The sequence below is a fragment of the Drosophila novamexicana genome, unplaced genomic scaffold (assembly GCF_003285875.2).
Source record: "Drosophila novamexicana strain 15010-1031.04,08,12 unplaced genomic scaffold, DnovRS2.1 tig00000689-arrow-pilon, whole genome shotgun sequence".
Taxonomy (NCBI): Eukaryota; Metazoa; Arthropoda; class Insecta; order Diptera; family Drosophilidae; genus Drosophila; species Drosophila novamexicana.
In genome coordinates this window covers 260,213-287,120 of record NW_020824818.1, presented here as the reverse complement: position 1 = coordinate 287,120, position 26,908 = coordinate 260,213, and the positions used below count along the sequence as shown (strand labels likewise).

The 26,908-nt window shown below is 40.0% G+C and overlaps 6 protein-coding genes across 6 annotated transcripts; 2 read left to right on the top strand and 4 right to left on the bottom strand.

Annotated features, from left to right (window-relative positions):
• The first annotated feature begins 1,262 nt into the window (after nucleotides 1–1,262).
• Nucleotides 1,263–2,114, top strand: LOC115763261 (zinc metalloproteinase nas-4). The gene is made up of 2 exons (XM_030705739.1): nucleotides 1,263–1,485; nucleotides 1,541–2,114. The coding sequence occupies exons 1-2, from the start codon at nucleotides 1,263–1,265 to the stop codon at nucleotides 2,050–2,052; spliced, it is 735 nt and encodes a 244-aa protein (XP_030561599.1). The 3' UTR covers nucleotides 2,053–2,114.
• Nucleotides 2,112–3,668, bottom strand: LOC115763260 (fibrillin-2-like). The gene is made up of 4 exons (XM_030705738.1): nucleotides 3,564–3,668; nucleotides 3,345–3,511; nucleotides 2,851–3,293; nucleotides 2,112–2,282 (listed from the first exon to the last, which is right to left on the bottom strand). The coding sequence occupies exons 1-4, from the start codon at nucleotides 3,666–3,668 to the stop codon at nucleotides 2,218–2,220; spliced, it is 780 nt and encodes a 259-aa protein (XP_030561598.1). The 3' UTR covers nucleotides 2,112–2,217.
• An 8,838-nt stretch (nucleotides 3,669–12,506) lies between these two features.
• LOC115763109 (odorant receptor 35a) lies at nucleotides 12,507–14,021 on the bottom strand. The gene is made up of 4 exons (XM_030705553.1): nucleotides 13,146–14,021; nucleotides 12,986–13,081; nucleotides 12,611–12,793; nucleotides 12,507–12,557 (listed from the first exon to the last, which is right to left on the bottom strand). Exons 1-4 carry the CDS (start codon nucleotides 14,019–14,021, stop codon nucleotides 12,507–12,509), a joined length of 1,206 nt encoding a protein of 401 aa, XP_030561413.1.
• Nucleotides 14,022–19,258: 5,237 nt separating this feature from the next.
• Nucleotides 19,259–20,503, bottom strand: LOC115763110 (seminal metalloprotease 1-like). The gene is made up of 2 exons (XM_030705554.1): nucleotides 19,928–20,503; nucleotides 19,259–19,869 (listed from the first exon to the last, which is right to left on the bottom strand). Exons 1-2 carry the CDS (start codon nucleotides 20,145–20,147, stop codon nucleotides 19,322–19,324), a joined length of 768 nt encoding a protein of 255 aa, XP_030561414.1. The 5' UTR covers nucleotides 20,148–20,503; the 3' UTR covers nucleotides 19,259–19,321.
• A 1,076-nt stretch (nucleotides 20,504–21,579) lies between these two features.
• Nucleotides 21,580–22,453, bottom strand: LOC115763055 (seminal metalloprotease 1-like). The gene is made up of 2 exons (XM_030705480.1): nucleotides 22,219–22,453; nucleotides 21,580–22,160 (listed from the first exon to the last, which is right to left on the bottom strand). The coding sequence occupies exons 1-2, from the start codon at nucleotides 22,445–22,447 to the stop codon at nucleotides 21,601–21,603; spliced, it is 789 nt and encodes a 262-aa protein (XP_030561340.1). The 5' UTR covers nucleotides 22,448–22,453; the 3' UTR covers nucleotides 21,580–21,600.
• Nucleotides 22,454–22,800: 347 nt separating this feature from the next.
• LOC115763054 (leucine-rich repeat-containing protein 24) lies at nucleotides 22,801–25,860 on the top strand. The gene is made up of 4 exons (XM_030705479.1): nucleotides 22,801–23,793; nucleotides 23,865–23,967; nucleotides 24,039–25,005; nucleotides 25,356–25,860. Exons 1-4 carry the CDS (start codon nucleotides 23,612–23,614, stop codon nucleotides 25,763–25,765), a joined length of 1,662 nt encoding a protein of 553 aa, XP_030561339.1. The 5' UTR covers nucleotides 22,801–23,611; the 3' UTR covers nucleotides 25,766–25,860.
• The last annotated feature ends 1,048 nt before the right edge of the window (nucleotides 25,861–26,908 follow it).

Below are 26,908 nucleotides of genomic sequence, written 5' to 3'. Positions count from 1 at the left end.
AGGCGGAAGGCCTGCCAAAATTAATCTTAACACAAATGACAGCGACGTAGAGTTTACCTAATTACATTTGTCAACACAATAAACTGATTAAATTTGGGCGGGCGATGCGGAAGAAGGCATGGGAAAGTGGAAAGGCGGAGAGTAAATGGCAATAAGGCAATGAAATTTATCATCATTAAGTTGGGAAAGAAAAGCGCAAATATGAAAAGAACTTTAGATTGCTTTAGGGAATATATGTTATATGAAAGCCATAAAAGACATTAGCGAAGCCTCAACATTGCTTATTAGAGTGCTGTATTTAGGATAGTTATAAATGAGATTTTCTGTCGACTGGATACCGCTTACTACGTGCTTTCATGCAACTGCGTAGACTGCAAAAGCTGCTTGTCAATTAAATGGAATCATTTGCTTCGATGCCAGTAATTAACTAATTCAGGCGTGCAGCTATTTCAGTCAAAACTTTGCTGGTTTCGATTGGTGTAATTCTGTACTTTTGTGATTAAAATAGTTTTTACTATTTTTTAGCATTATTATTGTTATTGTCATTACCAAGAATATTTATAATAAAAATACAAAATGTTCACCTATATATACTACAAATAAAAAAAAACATACAAATAGATAAGCTATAAACCTTGCTTTGTATAACACTGTCATATATGGGCTTTAGCTAAGACAATACCAAAGATAAGCTTTTGCATCCGTGGATCTGTATGGAAGGGCTTACTTAAATTCCAGTATTTAACTTATTGATACTGGCTTTGATAGTTACCAACTTACAGCTTATCCATTAAAGAAACTATCGATAGTATAAAATTAAAAGCTACAAAATTTAAAATTGGAATATTATTAGGATTCATTGAACAATTTCCAGTTTTTGAAAGATATCGCAAGCTGTCATCCAAAAAATTGCTAATAATATAAAGTATACGGCGTTTAAAATATAATATTTACGCCGAATGTACGTTAAAAACGTTCGCAGTTAAGCATCAGTTTCCAATTACTTACAGCTGAAAATAAGACTATCTCGAATTCGAACGATTAAATTAAGAGTAACACAAATAAATAATTTTGTTGATCGCATACTCCTTCATAGCTGCAAGACCATACAGTATTAAAGGCAACAAACTCTTATCTTAAAACATCATAAACTTAATTACTGTGTCCACGTTTGGTTGATGTCTGTACTTATCTATTGCGTTATTCTTCCAGCTGAAGGTATAAAAATCTCGTGTTCCACAGTTTGTAAATTCATTGTTAAAATGAACTTTCACAAATTTTCACTTTTGGTCTGTCTGCTTTACGCCTTGGACACTAGCCAGGCGCTGTCGACAGTTCAACATGAGGCTCTGTCAGAGGACGATATGCGTCTCACGCCAGACCAATTGGACCACTTGGAGGGCAACGCAAAGTCACGCAACGTGATGCTGTGGTCGGGCTACTACTGGCCCAAAAAAGAACTAGTATACAGGATCGAGGGGCTATGTAGGTGTAACTTTAGATATGTCAAGTGATTACTATAATATCCTATACTCCACAGCTGCCTCTGACGTAAGGTTAATTGAGAGAGCCATGTCTGGAATTTCATCCCAGACTTGTGTGCGCTTCCGCCGCACATATAATCAGAATGAGCCACAGGTTGTTATACAAAGGAAGGATTCAGGCTGTTGGTCCAATGTTGGTTATCTAGGCAAACGTCAGGAACTAAATCTTGGTAAGGGTTGCATGACAACAGGCATCATACAGCACGAGCTACTCCATGCTCTCGCCTTGCTGCACATGCAGAGCGATCCCAATAGAAACAAGTTCGTTAAGATCGCCTTTGAGAACATCGAATCTGGCAGGGAGAATAACTTCGCCATCTACAATTCAAAGGATGTCGGCGACTTTGGACTTGGCTACGATTATTACAGTCTAATGCACTATGGACCCTATGCCTTCTCAAAGAACGGCAAACGCACCATAATTCCATTACAGAGTGGTGTCAACATTGGTCAGCGTAACGGCCTTAGCCCCAAGGATATTTTAAAACTGAAACGCATATACTGTTGATTGCATAGACTTAAGAAACTCTCGAAAGATTCTAGCATTAAATATAATTTTAACTACAACATTTATTATGACAAACTCGTAAAATGCAATATAATTGAAAACAATAAATGTAATAAGTATAAATGTTCTTAATGGTGAAAGAATGTAAGCCTTGTAGGCTTAGTTTTAATTCTTGGTTGATGTAAAGTCTATAACAAACATTTTATTGTCCGCAGCAATCATTTCTTTTTCTGAAATTAATAGAAAAAAAATCCAAAAGTAGACTAAGTTATTTTTACTGGAACGGTGGGAGGGGTAGTATTATATATGGATATGTGTATACTATAATAGATTGGGTTTATTCACCTCCTATCTTATATCCGAGATATGTCTACAAATATTCTGTTAGTTAACTAATCTGCGATTTACTTGTTAAGAGAGTAAGAGCTAAAAACCTGAAATTCCGACTGTGGTTGTGATATAGAAAAGTATGCAAGATGGAACTATGTAAATTTGATAATTTGGAACTATTCTAATGGAACGTGAAAAATAAGCTAACAACATACGTAAATATTATATCAGTTTTCGAAAATTAATAATGAAAAATAAGAAATTAATTTGATCTTGAGTTCGAGTTTTTTAATCTCTAACTGTAATAGTCCGGACGGATATTTTTGTTCGACTAAGCTGCCGATTCGGATATATATATGTATATTTTTGTAAATTTCTGTGACAAACATATATATGTATATAAGGACTTCGACTTACAATATACATGTATATATGTGCAATTATAGCATCCAGTTTTGCATGACTCACCCGTCTTGAAATCTTCGGAAGTTGTCCTACGATGTCTTAGCTTCATAAAAAAACCAAGTACTATCAGCGCTAGCAGCAGGACGATTGCCATTAGGCAGGTGATCTTCCAGTTCTTTATGAAGCCGTAGTCAGTCATTGTGGTTTCTTGAGGCTGCGTGGTTCCGGTTGAGCTGAAGCTGTCGGATTCGGTGGTCACTGGCGGCTGCGTTGTTTGGGTAGAGCTGGAGCTGTCTGGAACACAGGTCTGATCACTCGCCAGGCTGTAGCCGCGACTGCAGCTGCATTTGCCCGGAGTCTCGCAGAAACCATTTGGACAGCCAGTGGAGCAGATTGGAGCACAGCGGCCACTCGACTCGTCCAGCTGGTAGCCGGCATCGCAGCTGCAAGTCTCTGGGGCTATGCACTGTCCGTTCAAGCATTTGGTTGAGCAGCGCGGCACACAGCTGGTGAAATATAAGCTAAAGATCGGATGCTTATTTAAAAGCTTAACTCACCCCTTCGATGGCATGTGCAGCAGATTTTCATAGCCCTGATTGCAACTGCACGTATTGGGGCTCACGCACGATCCGTTGCTGCACGGCTCCTTGCAGATGGGTTCGCAAGAAATCTTTTTTGTATCAGTCGTAACATACCTATAGCCATTGCAGCACGCTTTGACAACCTTAAATATTATTTAATAAATTCAACTTTTTTCAAATTATTTCATGACTTACCTGCGGTTTCTTTTTCCCAGCTACATACACTGCTTTATCACAAAAACTTGCCAGTAAAACCCCGGGCAGTAGTACAGATATTATTAGAACCCGTAATGCCAGCATTATGAGCTGTTGTTCGGCCACCGTAAGAAATCGAACTGACCGCTTGTCAAAGCACGAGAAGAGCTTTATGCATTTTGAATCTCGCTTGAAACCCGCTCGCTCATAAACGCCCTTTCAATAAACAATAATATATGCAATACGCACTTTCTTATCTTGTAGTAATTTCCCATTATATGTCAAGTTCTTATCATTAAAATAACTAACTATATGAGTGGTTGTAAAGAAATATTGTTCACTGCTGTAATTCTTGGACCGATACTTGAAATATGCAGAGATGATAATATTCATAGGAAATGAATAAAAATATATGTTAGGTAGCTGCACTTACCATATAAGTCACATAATAGTAACTATACTACATTAATAATTATTCCTTTGGTAGAGATCAGAAGCAACTGATCGATTCCAGCGCAAAAATAATACTTATAAAACAATTGAACTGTAAAAAAAAGGGTAGCTGCAGAACCTTTACAAATTGATAGGGTATACAATTGACTTTATTTTTGGGTTGCACGAATCAGGTTAGGCACCCATGGGAACAAATTATAATATTATTCATTTATTTAATATAAAAATTGGTAAACTCTTGAGTCATGCACACACAATAAAACAAATCAGCCTAAGCTAACCGATACTAAGACTATATATATATTTCCAACTGAGGAATACAAAACACACATGAATAAATCAGTTATAATTGTACTGTTTAAAATTATTTTAAAATCGCCAATATACCTGCAGAAATGTTCGATCAGATATGTATGACGTTGTATTTAAGCCCAGCTTCAGTTTCTCAAGCTACCAATTAACCGATCCGTATTATCGTATTACGACTACTCCGACCGATGATTTTATATTTATCACATCGATTTTGTCCATACCCTAGTGTATTATTTATGTCATTAAAACAGCCAAATATTAAAGGTCAGTACATTTTCCACATCTCCGATTGAGAGGCTTGCTCTAAAGCGTACTATGTTTTCCACACTCTGAACTTTGAAATACAACTTGTTTGCTTTTCATATGAAAGATTTAATCCGTGCACATGTCCAACACGAATTAATTCTTCTTCAACCCCCCACAGTTTCATTTTTGTATAATCTTCTTCAAGCACATAGCAAGTATGTAAAAAATTAACAAAAAGTTTGGTACACACTCATAAGTTTAAACAATATACACGATGCGTGTTTAAATTTATACTTCACATTCTTATAAATTTATATGAGAGGCTTAATGTATTTATATATATAATGTATGGATGTATGAGGCTTGACTACGGTATATTTAACCGGAAAACTCTCTTGACTGATGTACTCAAGTATTGAGATAGGTGAGGATCCTATGAAAAAAAACAATTTGGAAGCTCTTGACATCACAATAAACCATCTGCGTCATGTTTCATAACATTTAATTATAAAATGCATAGTGTTTGTTGTTCTCAAACCTGTGTGAGGAGTACTCGCCCAATAAAGGGGGATAAGGTTGGACCTGATGCAAAAGAGGAGTACCTGCTCCCACACATTAACAATTTATTTACTACGATTCCGGGCAGAACGTCCGGAAGCTCCGAAAGCTTCTGATATACATTTTTATCGATTTTATAAAATATAATTTTAAAAATTGCAATGCTCAAGATCGACTCGTTTAAACTCACGTCAGCTAAGATCGACTCGCTTATGGTCAGTATATATACTTTGTGTTGAGATGCCTCACTTCTGGCTGTTACATTATTTTGCACAACAATTGTACTTTACTCATTTCAGATAGGGTATAAAAAAAAGAACACTGCCCAATTTAATGAGTATCATTCATAGTTTGTGGTCTTTAAATACCCAAGCACGACATTTGCAATTCCAAGCGACAGAAATCAAGTGTCTCCCTTGCCCTTTGTTCCACACTTTATTTGGCTCCCTTTCCTGGCTGTTAATCTACAAAACAAAGAGCTCCGGCACAACCGGTAAAGGAAATGTTCGCATTTGCCTTTGCTCCTGACACTAAGAATTGAATATTTAGTGGTCGTAATTAAAAATTAGCGCTCTTCAGCCAGAGCCACGAGCAATGCCCATGGCCATTATCCCAGCTGCAGCTAGTTATCTGTAAGTTGTGCCTCAGTGTGTCTATGAGCGTGTCCTGCTGAATATTTGGGTGTGTATGCACCTGAGTTTTATATACAAGTATATTTGGCTTTTAATGCCAAACTGCCTGCAACTAGTTGAGGTACCTGCTCCACCTGCAGCCCAAACACACACACACACATACACAAAACGGATGTCGTAACATTTAATTTATGCAGGCAATGCATTTGCGTTTTTAGCTACATCTAAAGATGGCCAACAGGAAAGCTGTAGTCACAGTGCAAGCGGACAGCCAGACAAGCTCTTTGATTCATTCAGCTACATTTACAAATTCTGCTATTCTAATGGATAAACTCAGACCACAGATAATGCCAACTCTGGACAATGCATCTTCGGTAGCCGTCATGGGATGACTTGACGTAGAGTACCACAGTGCTAGCTCATCGCATGAATATACATAATTGATAACAGCATTGATTGTTCTCAAATTATAGATTACAAATAATACGGAAAAGATTGTCTCCGAATAGCAAATGCCATGTACGCAGCTCCAAGTTATCGTGGCATACATTTGAAATACCACAGAAACACATATTAACAATCGATCTCTCACCTAATACAGTGGCTGTGTTTCTCCTTTCTGCAGCCACACACTATAAACTCAAAATGCATTAAAAATTAAATAAGTGTTTTTTTGTTTGTTTGTGGGAATAGCCATTTAATAATTTATTTTATTTGAAATAAAATTAATGCTTAGAAAAGCTAAGCCAGCAAAAATGTTAAATAAAACAAAAAACAAGAGGCTCTAGTCGAGAGCTCCCGACTAGGGAATACCCTGAACCCTCTTCTTCCAATATATATATTATATTTTAGAAGCTATATGTCAAGTTTGGTGACTCTTATATCAGCGCGGAGTTATGTCGTTTTGGAACGTCATATCTCCCCGCGGAGGTTTGTCGTTTGGAACGTCATATCTCCGCCTGGAGTTATGTCGTTTTGGAACGTCATATCTCCGCGCGGAGTTATGTCGTTTTTGAACGTCTTATCTCCGCGCGGAGTTATTAGTTTTGGAACGTCATATCTCCGCGCGGAATTATGTCGTTTTGGAACGTCATATCTCCGCGCGGAGCTATGTCGTTTTGGAACGTCATATCTCCCCGCGGAGGTTTGTCGTTTGGAACGTCATATCTCCGCGCGGAGTTATGTCGTTTGGAACGTCATATCTCCGCGCGGAGTTATGTCGTTTTGGAACGTCATATCTCCGTGCGGACCTATTACCCGAGAGCTATTACCCGGGGTAGGTTCGAATATCAAAACTTTTTTAAATATTGTTTTGAAAATCTCGGGTAAATATAATCTGATTTTATAATATTATACCTTTTTGAATTAGAAATTTAAAATTGATGGGTTGGAAAAAGTTGTTGACAAAAAAACGTTTGGTTGGTATAATCAATCTTTTTTGTTGATTTTTTTAGACTATCTCGGCCAAGTAATCTCAGAGTCGAAGCATTCGCCAACCCATACAAGAGATCCGCTGATAGGTGTGTAGTCAGAAGGCTCAAGAAAAGATTCTTTAGAGACCTTCTCCAACCACGACACAGGAGAAGTCCTAGAACCCACCGACTACCTACGTGACGGTGCAGCCTTACTCAAAGAAGACGGCTTTGACATTTGTCCACGATAAAGCCTGAGGAGCCAACCAGGATTGGCGAGATACCACCTAAGTTAACGGCTTTTTAATAAAAATGTATGCTATTTTTTGATTCAATACAATAAACATATATAAGTTAAAAAAAAAAAAAAACTTTTTTGACGATTTTTTTTTAAACTCTCGGGTAAATATATCCTGTTTTTGAAATACGGCATTCATTAAAAAAAAAGTTGTTGGCCAAAAAACGTTTCGCTTGCAAAGTCCAGCTTTTTTGGTCCAGCTTATCTCATGTGAGATTCATTAAATTATACTAAACGAAGTACTGTCCCAATCGAGCTCTCTCCACTGCATTTATTCAAGCCATATAAATAGGTAGCTTTATCTAAATCAATATACTTACTTTGCATACCCAAGCCATTTGCATGACATAATATTAAACAAGTAAGAGGTTCTAGTCGGGAGCTCCCTTCTCTTCTTCCAACATCAAATGCATATATACATATATTCTATTTTAGAAGCTATATGTCAAGTTTGGTGACTCTTATTATTTACCTAAATTGCCCAAACAACAGGATATCGATATCGATTTTTATCGATTGCTTGGAAACGGAGTAAGTTATCGATTATCGAAAAACAAACTCGATCTGCGCGGGACTAGGAGCATCTACATCTAAAATTTCAAGTCCCTAGCTTTTATAGGTTCTGAGATCCTTGCGTTCATACATACGGACAGACAGACGGACTTGGCTAGATCGACTCGGCTATTGGTGCTGATCAAGAATATATATACTTTATGGGGTCGGAGATGATTTCTTCTGCCTGTTACAAACATTTGGCTTGCGCACAAATACAATATACCCTTGTACCCATTTTTAATGGGTTCAGGGTATAAAAACGATTTTTTTAAATGAACTGGCCTGCATTCTAATTGGAAACACAATTTTATACAAATATTTGTTACGGTAATTGACTTAAAATATTAAACATTTCTTGTTTTTTTCGTAAATGAGAAATGCGTGCAATGCATTTCCAAAGTAATAAAAAACATGTATCTTTGCATGAAAACCGAGAGGGAAGGCAAAGCAAAATTTAAATGTCTTCAAATCTTGTGGAAGAGCAGTATTTAAGCTCTGCATACCCAGAAAATGGAATTTGGATTTAAGATACGAGCACTTGCGAGCCACAACATCCAGGATGGGTAATTTTTGTGTTTTAAATGTATTTTGTGAGAATAATATAGAAGGAATTTAATGGGTTAAGGCGGAAAGCAGAACGCCTGGCCATCAACTATTTCCCAAGAGCAGTAAAAAAGTCTGCGCGTTGGCCAAGTTTTTGTGTGGTGGCTTTTACTCGAGACGATTCGTTGGCTACTGCGCTGCTTATGATCGTTCTAATTTTATGACATTCTATTTTCATGCATAGGCAAAGCAAACTGTGGCTGTGTGTGTGTGCGGGAAAGTGCAGGCACTGCCATTTCATAGTCAGACATGAATGCTGCGCTTTGTTGCTGTGCTACGCCTTTGTTTGTATTGCCCTCAGGGGTAAAGTTTTTAGGATAATAACTTCCTGCGACTTTACGAGGCAAGCAAAAGCCAAAACCCAGCAGCACAAGCAGCGTCAACTACAATCACAACAACAGCAGCAGCAGCTAAAGGGAAATGTGAATACTTAAGTCGGAGAGCGCCTCATATGAACAAAATATCTTAGGACCACACTTAAAGCACTCAACGAACAAGCATCTCAATGACACGAGTTAACAATGGTTGCATAAGCAAGAACTTAATCTTGGAATAGACTGGATTAAACGAACCAATCATTTATGTTAAATCTTTTTAGGCATATTTAAGCTTTAAGCGAAGAATAGCGTGGAAACTCTGCTCTAATATTCTCAAAACTTGCTCTGATACTTAGGCCTTTGTTTCAGCTTTTCCTAAACCGAAATATTATATATTTGATTGAATCTTAATAAAGTTTAATGTGGCACTGAAACTTTTTATACAAAAATCAATTTTAAAGCTTTTATTTAAAGAACAATCATAAGAAGCATATTATTTACATTTTGATTGCATTTCTTAACATATTCATTTTATGGTTTTTATTGGTACTAAAGCTCCAGCAGTTTACACTCGCTTTCAGCTAATGTCATTGGCTCAAAAACTAAGGCAAATGCCAAGAAATCAGCACATTAACACGTCGGGAGCGAGAAACTCTCAGAGATTCGCACCCGAGTAAGCCGCAGAAACTTTTGACGTCGAGGAAAACCACAAGGACAAGAAGCGGGAAAGCAGCGGCGCATTTAAGGCGCACAGACGGTACATCCATGACTGTGGGCATAATCTCAGACATAATTACACACAGCAGACAGAGAGACGCATAGAGGGAGAGAAAGAGAGAGACAGATAGAGAGAGACTGAGAAAGAGCCTGACAAATGCAGTCTCATATGAATGGGGATGCCTGCCGGCTGGTTACATTTGTACTTTCTATCTTTTTGCGATTTATATGTTGCTGCAGGTTTTTAGTTCAAGCGAAAGTTATATTAACGACTGCCTTAAAGGTGACACAAAGTAGACGCGGTTGCCAGCCCAGCGTTGCCAGACTTAGTGAGTTAGTCATTTAATGGAATTCGTTTGCAAACTTTGCGCAAAGCAACTATTAAAAGTGCATTTAAAATTAATTAAGCATACGACGTGTTGCAACTCGCAAGCCATGCAGCTAAATGTGAAACATGAAGGAGCTGCTAGCTAAGCTATGCCGAAGACCGAATACCCTTGACTCTTGCTTATATATTTTTCCTGTGAGAGCTTAATTTTCTATGAAAATATTTAAAAACTTGGTGAATATTAAAAACTGTGGGGAAGTTATGAATGATTTTTTTTTTTTTTTAATGATTTGTTTTATTTTTAAAACAAAGAAGGCCAAGTTGCATTAAGGCAGAAGAGTGGCAGATGTAGAAAACATACGTGAGAGTGTCAGAAATAACTTTTTCAACGACTTTCGACCAAAACTATAATTTTTCCAATCTGAAAGCATCTAAAAATACCGAAAAAACAAGAAAATAAAAACGAAATGAATAATAACATTTTAAAACTATGGCGTTCACCATTAAAACTTTTATCCGTCCGACCCGGCGTTTATTTGGCGCGCTTAATTTGATTTAACGCCTGTTTCTGAGTCTCTCGCTTGCTCTTCCATTTCGATTCTCTCATGGTGTCTCTGCAATCAAATCAAAATGCCAAGTTAAATGAAGCCAAAAGTTTCAATGTGTATGCGCCTTTTTGAAGCATTGCTGTGTGCTCTATGGACCCATGCACACACATCCACCCACACACAGATACATACACACACTATCTACCATCCATTTGGCATTCTGTGGCTCGCAGGCCGCTTAATACGCGGCTTCAAAAACTTTAGACACAATATCGCTAATGATAATTACAAGCTAAAACTTTTCCTACATTTGCTTGTACTTCTCTCTCGCAACGCTAAAACACACGCACACATACAAACACACACACACACCCACACACTTGTGTGTGCTTCTGCGTTTGTGTTTGTTTGTTTTTAACTTCAGTTGGCAACATCGAAGCATAAATATGAAATTTTTCAGTGGCTTCTGCAAAAGTTAAGCAAAACGAGGGCATTTCTGTAGAATTTTTATAAATATAAAAGTGCATTTTACGTGAAAATATACAAATGAAATAATGTATAATTCCCGACTTTGTTCAATGACTTGTACTCTCATTAAAATCAGATCTTTGTAAACTGTTACTTTGTCGACTTTTGGTATGGATATTTCTTGAAACAATACATGTGAAAAAAATAATGTCCTTTTTAAAGCACGTTAAAGACAATTAGGAGCTGACATTGAACGATTATTATTACAAGCTATTTTCCAAGCACGTAGAGATCTTTCTCAATAAATCAATAAATCCTCATAAAGCGTTTTGAAAATAATCTGCCATAATTAAACAAATTTTCGTAACGGCTGTCCTCAATCCCATCTTTATGAACCTTAATTTAAACTCTCTTCTGACCCGCTTTATAAGAACATAATAGTACACTTTGCTAGGGTATAAGAACTAATGCGAAATGTAGTCACATGTTCCTAAATATGTAATCCCTAATTATTTTAAAATTGAATCATTTAGTGATTAGTTGAAAGTATTTCTCAAGTTATATTTGAACGAATTGGATCTTGTTCATATCGAATAGCAACTGCAACGCATCCTCAACGCGTCATCGCAATTAAAAATCCATTTGGTTACCTGAAAACCACTTCAGGTCAGACCAATTCTGGCGACAATGTCAGCAGAAGAACTGTGTGTCGGCTGGCAATTTCCGATTCCTCTATGCTGTCTCATTTTCATACATGTCGGGCCGCAAATGAAGTGCAAATTGGCTTAGAGTGTGAGCCGATACAGCGTTTCGCCTAATTATCAGTGAGGGTGACGCTTGATGTGGTCTGAACCACGCCACTAACTCAACGAGCACCACCAAATATACGACCTTTAAAATCTATCCGTGCGAGGGAAAGAGACACGCATACTTTTATGGGAAAACTTTTGTTCATTTGTTGGGAAAAACTTAAATAGATTAATTAAGCAAAACGTTCGTAAAGCAGGAAATTGAAACTAAAATTATAGCAAAAGTGATAAGGAACAAGAGAAACGAAAAGAATGGGAGAGAATTTTCAGGATTTATGGCATTCCTGATGATCAGCTGTTTTTGAGCGCTTCTTAGTTCAGCTTAAAATGCCAAAGGCGAAAGTTTTCTGAACTTTGTGACAAGTCCCTGCACTCCCCAGAGCTCTGTGCCAGCAGCAGAACTCGTAAAAATGGTATTGCCTAATTTTGGGCTGACGCACACACAAACACGTCCACATACACACACACTCATAAATATAGGCTAGCAGCGATGCGCAAACGCATTAAAATTTAATTAAAATAAATTCGCCAATAATTGACTTTTAATATGCAATCATTTGTATGAGAGTGTGATGCGATAGCTTCGTAACGAAATCCGTAATTCTGAAATTCCGAAATATGCATCATTAACAAATTACAATTTATTAAATTGTGCAGACGGTAAGAGCTCCAATTGAAACCAGACGCTCAGCGAATCGAGGTGAGAAACGTGAAGTAAGAGAAGGCGCCCTGTAGTATCTGAAAGAGCGAGAGTTAGTGCATTAATATGAGATAGGAGTTCTTTATTACACCTTTAGGACAGCCTGCAGGCTGACTCGAAAGTACTTCAAGCCCATCATATAATAAGGCTTACAGTTCATCTCAATTGCTATCACTACGACCTTCAACAGTCGCAGATTCTCGTGAGGATTGGTTGAGTAGTAAAGCACCTGCTCCCAATTTGATTGATAGTACATCGTACTCAGAGAGTCTGTCTAAAAAACGAAAGATATTAATTGAATTGGACAAATACCAAATATGATTAAATAATAGATGAACATGGGACTAGAAATGCTTCCTTGTAATTCAAAAAATACTATTAAAAGGATGTACACGGCAATGTTTAAAGCCAGAGGATTTACGCAACACTAACCAAAATTAGCAAATAAAATTAAACTGAATGTTACCATATAAGCCAATTCGGAGCCCAGCTGACCCAATGAGAGCAATTCCATAGTTTTGGCGCCAAACCACATGGGATAAATGTAGGTGCCCGTTGGACTCTGCAAAACAATAGTTCCAAGTTTCGATAAAGTAATTAATCAATTCACAAACACTCGCACATACCACATATGTCTTAAATCCCAAGGCGCATAATAATATGGCACTGCAGGCGAACATTATGAATATTCGAGCCGAGAAATGTTCCTCAAGCTGCTCTCCAAACCGATTGAGAGCCACATTGCGGTGCAATGTTTGGACAAGCAGCTCGCGCAATTGCTGCGCCATATGGGGACGCCGTCGGGCTGCCAGTATGAGGTCTATAGACGACTCCATGTCGCGCTGCAATAGCACATATCGACCCTTCAGATGGGCGACCAGTTCGCAGAGCAGCGTCGTCTCACCAAACGCCATCGTATCAATGGACAGAGCCACCCAGACGCTGCTCAGCACCAGCGGCACAAATACGTACAGTGGCTGGGCATTGAAAGGTGTGATCATGGGAAACACATAGTCCTTTTGACCAGTTATCAGCATCACAATTGGCGCAATCATGTACCCGGAGACGGCAATCAGATACAAAGAGGCAACCACTCGGTTCGGCAGCATCTTGAGCTCGATTTGACGAAAGAGTTGCGGTTCCGCATCGCGATCCACATAGATAGAGCTGAAGTATGTCTGTAGCAAATGACGCAGCTGATTTCTGTGCCAGAGAATATCCAAAGTGCGCAGCTGAGCCTCAACGAGGATCACGTAGGTGGGCATCCCGGTCAACAGGGTGTCAATGTTGCTTCTGTGAAAGCGCAAATAACGAAGTTCCGCATCATTATGCAGCATGAAGATCAGACAGCCTATCAAAGCAATCCCATAATCCAAGCGTTGCCAATTGGATGAGGTGCTGGCATCGACTGGCCAGAAGATGTGATTGAAGCGAAACAGCGCCAGTGGCCAGGAGAGCTTCACCCGTTGGCCATCAGCCAGCCGAGGCACGTAACGAACCATAATCAAGACTATAAGTGACTTTAAGTAGATGCTTGCTTATATACGAGAAAGCCATTCATCTGTTCACACACCCAAAACAAAGCTATCCACTTTGGGGACTGCGCAGGAAACAGTTGCCAACTTTTTAATGAGCCCTCCCATGCGTGCGATGGCTCAATTAAGTTATTAGCCCAAAACAGAGCAACGGAAACAGTTCAAACTTTAACGACAATTTTGGCTCATTTACTATGTAATCGCTTTGTCCTCAAATATTTGAGTAGATTCTAAACTTGGCCAGCACATTTACCCAGGCATCGTTTCAAAAGTCAGCAGGCGATATATTCACAAGTCAAATTGAACAGCAAATAGGAGAAAATTTAATTTCAATTGCAGTTTGTGGTAAGTGAGCTGTTAAGGCGACTCGATCATTAAGTTAATTGAAAAACGCGGATCGAGTTCGAGCTGAATGTAGTATTCTGTGAGCAGAACGCGACATTGTATTAAAAAAAGTTGAGGTCATTTCTCAAAATTGTAATCGAAAAGAATGATAAGCTCATATTTCAATCGGTTGGACGGACAAACAAATATCAACTCAGCTCGTCGGCATGATCAAAATATACATATATTGTCATTTAAAGGTCGGCATACATCTTACTGCCAGTTATTGCAACATTTAGTTGTTACTTTCACATCGTATCCACAATATTAACTTTGGGGACAAATGGCTAAAGTTAAAACATTTTCTTTTTTCTCGGTCCTTGTTATACCCTTGTAGAAAGTATTACAATTTTGTCAAGACTTCATACTATAACATATTCTTGATCAATATCAACAGCCAAGTCCTTGAATTCCTGCCTGTCTGTCCGTCTATCCATTTCTGTCGTGACGCAACTTTGCAAAGATCCTTCCGTCTTACTTATCTTATCAAGAAGGATATTTTTCAAACAGTAATCAACGCATATGTACTTGTTTGCCAGTTTTAAGTTATGTGAAGTACTCTTGCTAAATTGATTTATGATGTTATTTCTTCTTCTCAGTATTACTGCACCAAAGCTGTTTTACTCTAGCCATTAACCGCATTCCTTAGTGTTTGGCACTCATCTTAGATGCCCTGTCCTACCATCTATTGCTACTCTCCATTACAAGCCCCAGTTCGTTCATTATTTGCTGCTGCATAAAAAAGTCACTTAAGTAATTCATAAAAATCAATTAGCTTCAACGCGCAACTTTTGCACCCAACGATGCCACTTTCATTCGCACTACACCAACGCCAAACTCCCTTTCCCCTGGCCCTGTCCCTGCTGCAGCTGGGAGCAGTCCGTCGCATTTGCGGCTTGGCAGCAGCAGATAGTGGCAACAGTTTGTGTTATGAATATTTTAAGAGACCGTTAAGCAACAGAGGCAAACAGCGCAAACAGCAGGAAAAAGAGACAAAACCTAAGTCTGACTGTCCATTCCCTCAGCACCCCTGATCCACTGTCCAGTGTCCAGTTGGAGCTGCAGTTTGCTCGCCACATTCATCTTAATTTCCTGTCACGACAATGACAACGACGTTGGCGCTGCTCAGACCCGGCACGTTGAATGTTCCACTCTGGACGCTGGTCAGGCCAAGTGTGCGTGCAGCAACAATGGAAGCCGCTCCTCTCGCCCCATCTCGTGACCGCGCCAACATAATCCACAAGCTACTGATTTTTTTTCTTCTATTTCTCTTTTTTTTCGAGCGCTTTTCAAGCCTTTGTGGCGGCTGTTTCACAGGCTGCTCTACAGGCAGCAGCGGGAGGGAACTCGGCGTTGAAACTGTGTCTAGTCCGTCTGGCTGTGCCCTTTGTTTTGCCTTGTGGCATCGCGTGGTTTGAGTTCATAGCGATGCCGAATGCCATCAAACGGCAAAGGGCCAAAAGCGTTTGTCCAGGCAACCAAAACGGCGGCATAAACAACGCACAAGTGTGAGTGTGTCTATGTGTATGTATGTGTGGCAATGGCAGCCCCTCTTCTCATTGTATGCGATGCTATCGCGTGCCACAGGATATTGCACTCTAAGCCAGTAGATGGCGTCATGTAAAGCTGGACAACATCCGATTAAAACTTTACGATGTGCGTGTATCCCAGTCGTCCGTGCGTGTATGTATGTGGGCGGTGCAAGTGTTTGTGTATGTGAGTGTAAATGGAAGTGTGTTTGTGTATGTGTGCGTTGGTCAGCAAGTGGATAAATTCTCATTTACTGCTCTTTTAAGCACGTTGTTTTTGTCGCTTTTTCCCTGCTTTGCTTGTCAGCTTGAAATGCACATATAAATGGGTTGGTATGTGAAGTTGTTCATCAATTTTGCAACACATTAATGGAGTCATCTCTAAATATTTGGTAATACATTTTTAGGTCGTAAATAAAGAAGAGGCAGGGGCTTTATGATAACAAGTTGGTGTTAATTCATTTTAATAGTTTTATGTTGCAGTTATGTGCTCTATTGGGTTTGAGAATTAATAAACAATAAAAGTCTCAATCGTTCCACCTAAAATGTGGCGTTATTAAAGTTAGAAATTGTAATTAAATCACACAAAACGTCATATTCGCGCTACAGCGGGTAACTTAAGAAAGCATATATTCTAATTGGTGTGTTCTTTTCCGAATTTTCTTGCAGTGTATTCACTCTTCGTTGTATTACTTCTCTTTCTACTATTTTTTTACTAAATGTGTAGCTGTGCAGCTGCAGCAGCGCCCTCTGTTGGCTAGTTTCAGCATGTGTGTAAATTGTCCACTCGTTATGTGGGTGTGCGAGGCAACTGCTGATGGGGGAGTTTAGTGTTTGGGGCAATAGCGCGGCATGTTAAACTGACCGCAAGCATTGTTTATCATTAAGTGTGGCCCTCCGTCCGTCCGGCCGTCCGTCCGTCCGTCAGTCCGTCCGTCCATTTGTCTGCCAGTTGAGCGTCTATGCTTTGGACTGGTGCCTGCCTTTACCGACTTGGTGTCACATGTGTCACATGACACATATGTCACATGAGTGTGCGTGCTGGCGGCTTTTTTTTCCAACTGGCCAAACATGTGTAGCGCGGTCCAATCTTCATGTAGCTGCAGCTTCCAGTTAATGGAGCCGTTAGTTCGTTGGTGTCATTATAAAGTCCAAATGAATTGCCCAACTTAAAGCACTCAAACAGTACATAAAGCAAACCAAATAAACTGTAAAGTTTTTCGGCCAACAGTGCCCTACCCTGCCCTTTGATATCCCGATGAGTGCAGCGAGTGCATGCAAAACTTTTGTAATTAGGAAGCAATGTCGGTCATTAGTAAGAAGGGAAAGGAGGGGCGGCACGGGTGTGGCTTCTGCAGTGGGTGGTGCCCATGCAACTGCTGTGGCTGCCAGTCAGAGAAGATACCACAAAAAAGCTCTAGCACTCAAAACAATAACGCAAATGTTCAGTTTAACCAAGCCCGTAGAATAACTCTTCTGGTGGCTACGAATTTGCAATACGCTTTATAAGTATGTATAAAATTGCAAGCCAATAAAATTGGCTCGAGCAAACCGCAAAATGCCACCAATAATTACCTTAGGGACATTTTCAGTTCACGTTACATAACATTTGATTCCGAGCATCTCTTGAATTTTAACCGCCACTTAATAATTTATTCAATATTTTTGATATCAATGCTTGCAGGCAGGCTTCTATTGTAAAATATATATTTTTCCATATTATAAATTCAAATGTAATCCCTTACGTAATTCATTTTAAATCATAGTAAGTACTTAAATATTTAATTTTTTTTGTTAAAGAAATAATATTTGATTGCAAGTATTATATTTTCTAAAGCTTAAGACTTTGAAGCTTGGGACTTTTTCCGGATGTATCGTAAAAGAAGGCAATAATTTGTATAAAATTATTATAGATTGAAGATCCATAATCCAAACGAGAAAATTTTCCACTAACCATGACTATTATACGTATGGCGTGATAATGTAAGTTAAGAATCAATCAAAAATTCTTTTAAGCAGACGTTGAAGCTGCCTGTAAGCGATCAGTGAGACAGTGGGTATGCCCAATTGAAGAGTCTTAATCAATACAGTCAAACAAAGAGCTACTAAACGAACTTGGGCGATGGCGACCAACATTTTGGCTAACAATACTCCAAATAGGAAAAGCAAAAGTCAACTTGCAAAGCAATGGGTAGCTGGGAGGGGGGGGAATGGCTGCGCAATTGGACGAGCATCAAACGTAATTTTAATAAAGTTTGAATGTAAAAGTTTCTGATTTGAAATGCATATAAAAGTTAACTATTTCCGACGAAAACTGCGAAAACTGAATGTGTGTAAAAAGTTTGTTCTTTTTTTACTTTTTTTTCTTGTTGCATTCATTGTGCCGATCACAGTGGCTGTGGAGGGGACGAGAGGGGCCGCCACATGGCTCAAACAAACAGCGGATGTGGCAACCACTGGTCGCGCCCCACGACTGACAAGAGGCGCCGCCGCTGCGCCTCCACCACACTGAGTCGCGTCAGGTCATGGTCATAAATTAAAGGCAACAAACCGAGTGCGGAAGCAGGCCGCAAACGGACAAGCGGAGAACGCAAAGAGGGAGGTGCGGTGCGGCGCAGACAAGTGGATTTGTGGCCATTACATCTTGGACCACGACGGCCTGGGACTGGCACAGAGCCTCGACTTCGGTTTGAAGCAGTACGGAAGCGCAAGCTGTGCTGTTAAGTAGCCTCGAGTCAACCAGTCGCCGTCCTGGCTAACGATCAACTCGTAACAACTGGCCCCAGGCCGGACTTGAAGTTTTTTCTTCATCTACTCTGTTTGGCCAGTGGACAAGAGCGACCGAAGCTGGATATAGTAGATGCAGCGGATGGAAGTGTTTCATTCCACCATCAGCTACATCAAACTCTCTCTCTCTCTCTCTCTCTCTCTCTCTCTCTCTTACATACTCTCGCTCTCTCTGTTTCCCCCTGCCACAGTGTCTGTGCAGTCGAAAGGACGTTTGCTTTGGCGATTCCGAGACATGTTAGCATAGCATGTGACTTGAATATTCATCTTTGAACAAGCAAAATGGCTCTAGCTGAGATTGCTTGACTACAAAATTCCCTGTTCCTACTTTGTACTCACTAATTTACATACAAACGAAGAGAAATATGTATTGCAAGTTTCTGCAGTGCCCAATCGACCAGCAGTATCTAGGTTCCTAATTAATATGGGAGCTTAATCTTCTTTAATAGAGAATACTTCTTGTCTTTAAATATTCCAAAGCTTAAGTTTTATGGTATAATTTCGCATTCACAGCTAAAACACATTGATTCCGATTTCTGAATTATTAAAAGATGTTCGCAATTTTAATTACACCTGCATTGGACATTTATACATAGTATTGAGGCGACTCACGTCAGCGAAGCTCAGAGCGCGCCTTTGCCCCATTTGGGACTGACCATCTGGGTCTAGAGCGATAATTGTTTCTTCTCCATTCTTCGAGAAGGCCTTGGAGCTGTAGTGCAGAATGCTACCATAATCATAGGGTGCATCGAAGTTTTCCACCCGGTCCGCTTCATACTTCTGAAAATTGTGTTCTTTTCCCTCAGTAATGTTTTCCTCCACAATTTTCACGTAATCGTCGCGATCCGCAGAACTTTGCTGATGATGGAATCCCAAAGTATGGAGCAGCTCATGCTGTATGGTGCCTAGTCGGAAGCAACCAGTGTCCAAATCGTTGGGCTTTAGCTTGACCGTCTGCTCGCTGCCGATGTAGCCAACCTTGGAACTGCAGCCAGTTGTGGAAACGGTGACCAACACATAGTCCACGGTATCCTCACTGGCAGGCAGGAAACGTATGCAAGATACAAGTTCAAGACGCCGCATTCCCAACTCAATATGTTGCATTTGTGCAGCACCTACGTAAACGTTGCTGATTTAAAGAAGAGAATCGCATGCAACAATTACGAAACCTACTGAAGTGCTCATCTATCTTGTAGTAGACTGTGGCATTAGGCCAGTGACGAGTCACTGCTAGTTCTCCATTCCGTGTGAGTTCCACATCCATGTCACCCTGGAAGTAGTCACCAGCAAGCTCTGGATCAATTGCCTCATACTCGTCCGCTTTAAGCGGTGCTCCACTAGCGCCAAGACACAGGCAACAGGCGAGCAACAGAATGTCAAACCGAATCGACATCGCAAGAATTTCCAACTAATCCGTATGAGTTTCACATTTAGCTAATTGGACTTTAATTATTTGCTTGCTTATCATGAAAATAGCTTATGTTTGATAAAGGTCTCGTAATCAGAAAACTAAGTGCTTCTTGTCATTTTATACCTATTTATATCCATTGCAAAAAGGTAAGAGGGTATATTGATTTGATATGTGACAGGCAGAAGGAAGCGTCTCAAATACAGTGCAAGTTTATGTCCGCGACAATCTCTGAAGGTATAAGAGCTCAAGGCATTTTCTTCCATAAAATCGAAAAAAATATTGGTATCCTCATTTTGAACATATATCGAATCATATAAGAGCCTGAAATAGGCCAAGGATCCAGAATATATATTATATATTAGAGAACTCTTCCCAAAAATTAAAAAAGTATCATATTTGTTCTTATTGCCATAGGCTTTGGCATGTGTGGGAATAAAACCCATAGTCTATACAAATGAAGGAAGCTAGAATATGTGTATTGTCGACTCTGCGCTGGGTTCTGGATATATCAAAGTCGGAAACCCCCGACGAAAACATTCTTAAATGTTTTATTGTTATATGTTATATGGCTAATATGTTGATTTAATGTGAGTTAGTCGGAAGATATTGCTTGAATTCAAAGGCAACTTAGCGACGCCAGCTTGGTCAATTGATTCAGTTAACGTGGATAGCTTTGATTTGTAACAAAAGTTGAAGTAAATAAACTCCGTCAGTACTTAAATGAGCATATCAAACTGTATATAATTGTTGCTCTGTATCCAAAGATCAATTGCGGGAAAGCATCCAAAATCTTTAAATGTATGTCTCTTACCTAAGAGCTTAAGTCGCCAATCCAAACAGGTAACAGTTTCATAGTCCCGATAAATCATAATAAAGTTAGAATAGTGAAGCTCGTAAATGCTGAGATTGATTAAAATATCTTGGGAAACAGAATTCTTCCCATAGAGCTATATAATATAGTTCGGCGATCTTGATAAGATTTAGCGCATATAAAAGCGAATACTTAAATTAGGTAGATGCCAGGTTTGGTCAAAATAACTTGATACACAAAATAGTTATTCACAACAGAACTCAATTTATGACCGATCGTTTCTTATATATAGCTTATATATATTATAGCTTAGTTAAATGGTGGTAGCTATGTGGCGATTCGGGTTTCAATTCATCTATGTAAAAATTTATTATAGACTTTCACATTGTTTGCAAAATCAATTCATATCTGATGAAGCTATGGGTCAAAGGTTGTCTAAAAGAAAGTTTATTTATCGGCTTTAAGATTCCCACAGCTAGACTGATTGATTCCTACTGTAATTTTTAGGATAGATGTATGCTACGATCATTGACAAATGCATACATAGAGCCAAAGCCACATATATATGTATACATAAGAAACAATCTGCCTGAGTTCTAACAGTTAAAGGGGCATTGATCAACATTAGTTTATTTCTGGTTTTAGCATTGGACAATTGTACATGTTATTGAGACGAGTCACATCAGCAGAGCTCAGACCGTCTCTTTGCCCCATTTTCGACTGACCATCTGGCTGACGTGCGATAATTGTTTCTCCTCCATTCTTTGTAAAGGCGTTGGAAGGGTAGTGCATAATACTCTCATAATCATAGGGTGCTCCAAAGTTCCCCAAACTATCCGCAGCATACTTCTGAAAATTGACGAGTTTCCCCGTACTAATGTTGTCCTTGACAATTTTTACGTAATCATCGCGGTCTGCATAATTATGTTGATGAAAGAATCCCAAAGTGTGGAGCAGTTCATGCTGTATAGTGCCCAAGCTGAAGCAACCCTTGCCTATAGAGTTAGGTACCAACTTAACTGTCGTATTGTGTTTGGAGTAACCAACTGTGGAACTGCAACCAGTTTTCGAATCGGTGATCAGCAAATAGTCACGGATTTCCTTAGGGGCAGGCTCAAAGGTTATACAGGACACCATTTCAATATTCCACATTCCCAGCTGAATAAATTTCTCTTGATGAGCAGCTGTGGGAACGTTGTTGTATTAAAGGTGAGAATATTATGTCGCAAGTAAGAAACCTACTGAATTTTTTTTTATCTATTTTGTAGTAGACTGTGGCAAGGGGCCAACGCTGAGTCGGTTGTAGCTTTCCATCCGGCGTATACTTTATATCCATGTCACCCTCGAAAAAGCCAGCATTTAGCTCCAGATCAGTTCCCAGGTTACCTTCACTATTGAACGGCGCTCCAACAACGCCCAAATACACACAAGCGAGCAGCAGTATGCCAAACTGAGTCCACATTGCAAACATTTTCAAATGATCCGTATGCGATTAACATTTAGCTAGAGCTCACTTAAATAAAACCTTAACCATGAATAATTGATTCACTTAAGGCTTTTAGATTTGCTTATATGATCTAATATAATATAATATAATATAATATAATATAATATAAATGCCGAGTCGATATTGCAAGAAATGCTTGCATCAAATTTAGCTGGAACTCATTTTAATAAAACACCTCTAACCCTGTGGTTGGTTGAATCATTTAACGTTTTGATCTATCTTTTTATTTGCGTTTGAATATTTTTTCTCTCTTTTCATAGCTTTTATCTCTATCTAATGATAATCCTAATATGCTTAATACTTACTTTACTACTAACACACTTTAATAGGCTTAATAGAATTTATCGTTTATGCACAGCTTAATAAACGAACTACTAATCAAAATTAATCATTCATGTCCGATTGACTGACCCGATACAGAATACATCGTATAATTTTCGACCGACTAAGTAACTGATCGAGTGAGTAAAATTACCGATTTAGTTAACTAATCACTGAGTAAGTTCGGTAGCTCATATTAATGACCCGGTTAAACGACTTTAGTCTGAACTAACACAACTCTATCAAGGAGAATGTGATTTCTAACAGGAATTCCCTATCGTATACATGAAGCCCACAAGTCCTAAGAATAAAGTCATTTCCAAGTAAACAGCAGCCCCGTAGATTTCCAGTCGCTCAGTTGTGGAACAATAGTTACAACACTTACTCTTCCAGATTAGAGACACGCAAAGAAACGCGCAGCTGTTCTCCAGCACTTGCTTGCAGTTCGGCCAGCTGTACTGATAAGCCTCAATTCATTTATCTTATCGCACTGGAAAGTGTGCGCTACAATCAACCGTCGAGCGTATCTGTCATCTGCTCGAACTTGTAATCTGTAATTACCAGGTGAAACTGGAACCGAACGTAGTCCACTCATAAGGCCAACTAATTGGAAGCAGCGCCGCACTTAGTCATGTTACGGGAGTGCGGAGCAAGTTATTCATTCAGTTGTTAGTCGAGAATCGAAAGGCGTTTCCGAAACAGATATTAACTAAAGAATAGATAAAACTAAAAACGAAAAAACGAGGGCATTTTACAAAATGCCCATTCAATAAGTGAATTACAACAACAGCCCAGCCCCCTCCATCGATGGCACTACAATGCGTGATCCAGCCAAAAATGTGGCTGGGCCTCAAGCAAATATTACTCTACGTGGGCTTGCTGCTGTGTGTAGTGCTCCAGGTGTGCCGCAGCAAGACCCAACTGCAGCTAAACTGTCCCAGCGTCTGCCATTGTGATCTCTATGCAGAGCGCAATCGCGCCATATGCAGGTAAATCTCGGAGTCTGTCCAGGCAGAGAAACATTTACCTTTACTTTTCATTTTAATATCTATTTGCGCAGCGCCAAACGCTTGATAAGTGCCAGCCTTGACATGCCCAAAACTGTGGAGCTTTTGGATTTAAGCTACAATGATATCACTACCATTGACGACGATTGTTTTGAGGTGAGTTTGAAACGTGACTAATTGCCGGCATAAAGGAACAATCATTAATATCTATGCGATGTCCCACACAGAGCACAGTGCATCTGGTGAATCTGACACTGGCCCACAATGCCATCCATACGCTGCACGTGAACGCCTTTGGGGAGCTGCGACGTCTGCGCTCGCTGGACCTCTCCTACAATCGGTTGGAGCAGATTGATGAGCATCTGCTGGAAACTAATTCACAGCTAATGCATGTTAGTCTGGCGGGCAATAAGCTGGCCACACTGGGCGATTTTCCACTGCTGCGAAGCACTTCGCTGCGTACACTTAATTTACGCAATGCACAGATCAATCAGCTGGGGCCGGAATCGTTGAGCGCCTTGCCACAGCTGCGCCAGCTGGATCTGGCCCAGAATATGCTGCTCACTCTCAACATTAATGTTTTCCATGCGCCACGTTACTTGGCCTCGGTCAACCTGGACGAGAATCCGCTCAACTGCGACCGTGCTTTAATTAAGGTCGCCACTTGGCTGAGTTTGCGAGGTGTCACCGTCAGTATGACCGATTGCCTGGAGGAGAGACTGCCGTCCCATCCACTGGATGTGCAAGTGGACGGGGCATTTGAGGAGCCACCCAAACTGGAGCGCATGGAGAACCTGGAAAGCGGCAGTAGCAGCTCTGACGGCCCCAAGTCTGTGGTGGCAGTCTGGCGCGAACTACCTGATGATTCAGAGGAGCAGCAGCAGGAGCAGGAGCCGGAGGAGGAGCTTTCAACACTTATCGATGTGTGTGAGGGAAATCGCGAACAACTTTGCCTGCGCTATCGCAATTGCCTGGAGCGGGTCAGTCACGAGCTGCTCGCCGGCAGTGCCGCTCAGCCACCAGACCAGGTGAAAAGCACGCACATCTTCGACGAGGACGATGTCAAGCTGGCCTTTGCTGTGGGTGGCGCCACTGGCATCTGCATGGTCATTTTCATAATCAGCTTTGCTCTGTGCATAAAAAGCGGCTGCGAACTGAGAAGGAAACGTCGTCAACCGGCAGACGGCGAGACAAGTGAGTAGCAAAGTTTCTTTAGAACTAAGCTTTGACATCAGAACAGGTGCGTGTTACAGCAAAAACAGTTTATAAGTAGCCAGTTAGCAGAGCTTTCAGATCAGAGTCATTACCTTTGTTATAAGATGAGTTGACTTAGTCGCCCATTTACTCAGCCACCTGACAAATAGGAATCCGTGTCGAACCCCAGGCTGGTCCATTAAGGTAATATGGAATTAGCTGAACAATATAGCTATCGGTGCTTTTAGAATCTTTATGATAGAAAAATAACATTTTTAATAATAATAATAATAATAATTAATTTATTCCGTATTCTTGAGATTTTTAATCGTTTCCCTGTTCTTTTATAGCCACGTTGGACTCCTCGCAACAGCAGCTGCCCACGATTCATACTTGGACGCCTTCGACAATTCGCAATCCTCGTCGTTCTAATCCGCAGCGTTCACGGAACGCTCCCTCACGTGCCCTGGTACGGCAGCCGTATGGACCCGATGATAACTTTGTCTCGCGCCTTTTTGGCCGCCCGGCGAGGCGTCAGTACTATCGCAGCATAAACCAGAATACGGCGACGCTAATTAGACGCCTGAGTCGCAGTAATCTTTTCAGCACTCGCGATCGGGAGCCAAGTAGTCCGGAAACTCCGCCCGCAGCAACTGCAAGATTCTACACGGACATTGTGGAAGCTGGAGCAGTTCGACCGGAGACGCCTCCACCCAATTACGGGGATGTGGTGGTCATCGATAATTGTGATAACAAATAGATATCGAGCCAAATCGTGCTCCCTGAAATACCCAAGCAGTAGGCATTATCTAATAAATCTTTAAGAAAGACTTAAGGCAACATCTTTATAGTTTACAGCGGCATTTTTTTGTTTCATACCAAAATATCAATTGGGGATTCCTTTTTTCTTCTCTCTTTTTTTGTAGCATTACTTTTACACGACTGCAACAAATCGCAATAAAAACTTTTGACAAAACTATCAAAGTTGGCATACAACGGGAACAGGAAGAGACTGTGAAATTGCCACAGCCAAATCTTCTCCACCTCCTCCCATCCAGCCTTAAAAAATTTTTCAAGAAAGAAAACTTTACACACTCAAATAAATGCAAGCGTGAGGCGTGTGCAAGAGAGGACAGGAAATGAAGCGAGGGGTCGCCAGGCTACCGGATGTAGCAAGACAAATCGAAAACGCCACAAAAGAAAATAAAACCCCAAAAAAAAAGCCCCAGCGAATACTGGGCAAAACCAAACAATTTGCGCTGCAAAGCAGCAAAAGTGTCTCAAAAGAATCAACCACTAAAACTAACCCAGCCAAGCCATAAAACACGTAAGAGTCCTTTAGCTGAGAGCACCCAACTAGACGACACCCTGTATACACCCTTTTAAACACACACACACACACACACACACACAATTACGCTGCACAAAAACGCGTACTCTTGCTTTAACCTCACGCTTTTGCATATGCAATCTTGATTAACTTCGCAGCATGTAGACCGATCCTTGAAAATTGTTCAGGCCATGAAAATTTCATAGAAAAGAGTTTAATTTCCAAATTCGAGGACTATACCCCAATTTTTTGTTTGTTATTCAATTTATAAGGATATTAACTAAAGTGAAATATTCTCTATATTTTTAAATACAGATAGACTAGAATATATACTCTTTGGATTCGGAAAGCTTCCTTTTGCTTATTACAAATATTTCTACAATACGATCATACCCTCTTTCCCATTTCAATGGGCACAAGGAATGTAGAAGATAAAAAATTTTCTAGCAAATAAGAGTATTGAATACTTATGTATTTTTAAGCACACTGAAAGATTCAGTATTAAAACATTTTTGAAGTGACCTAAATAGGGACTTCGATACTTATGCCACTTTATGCTATTTTTATACGCAA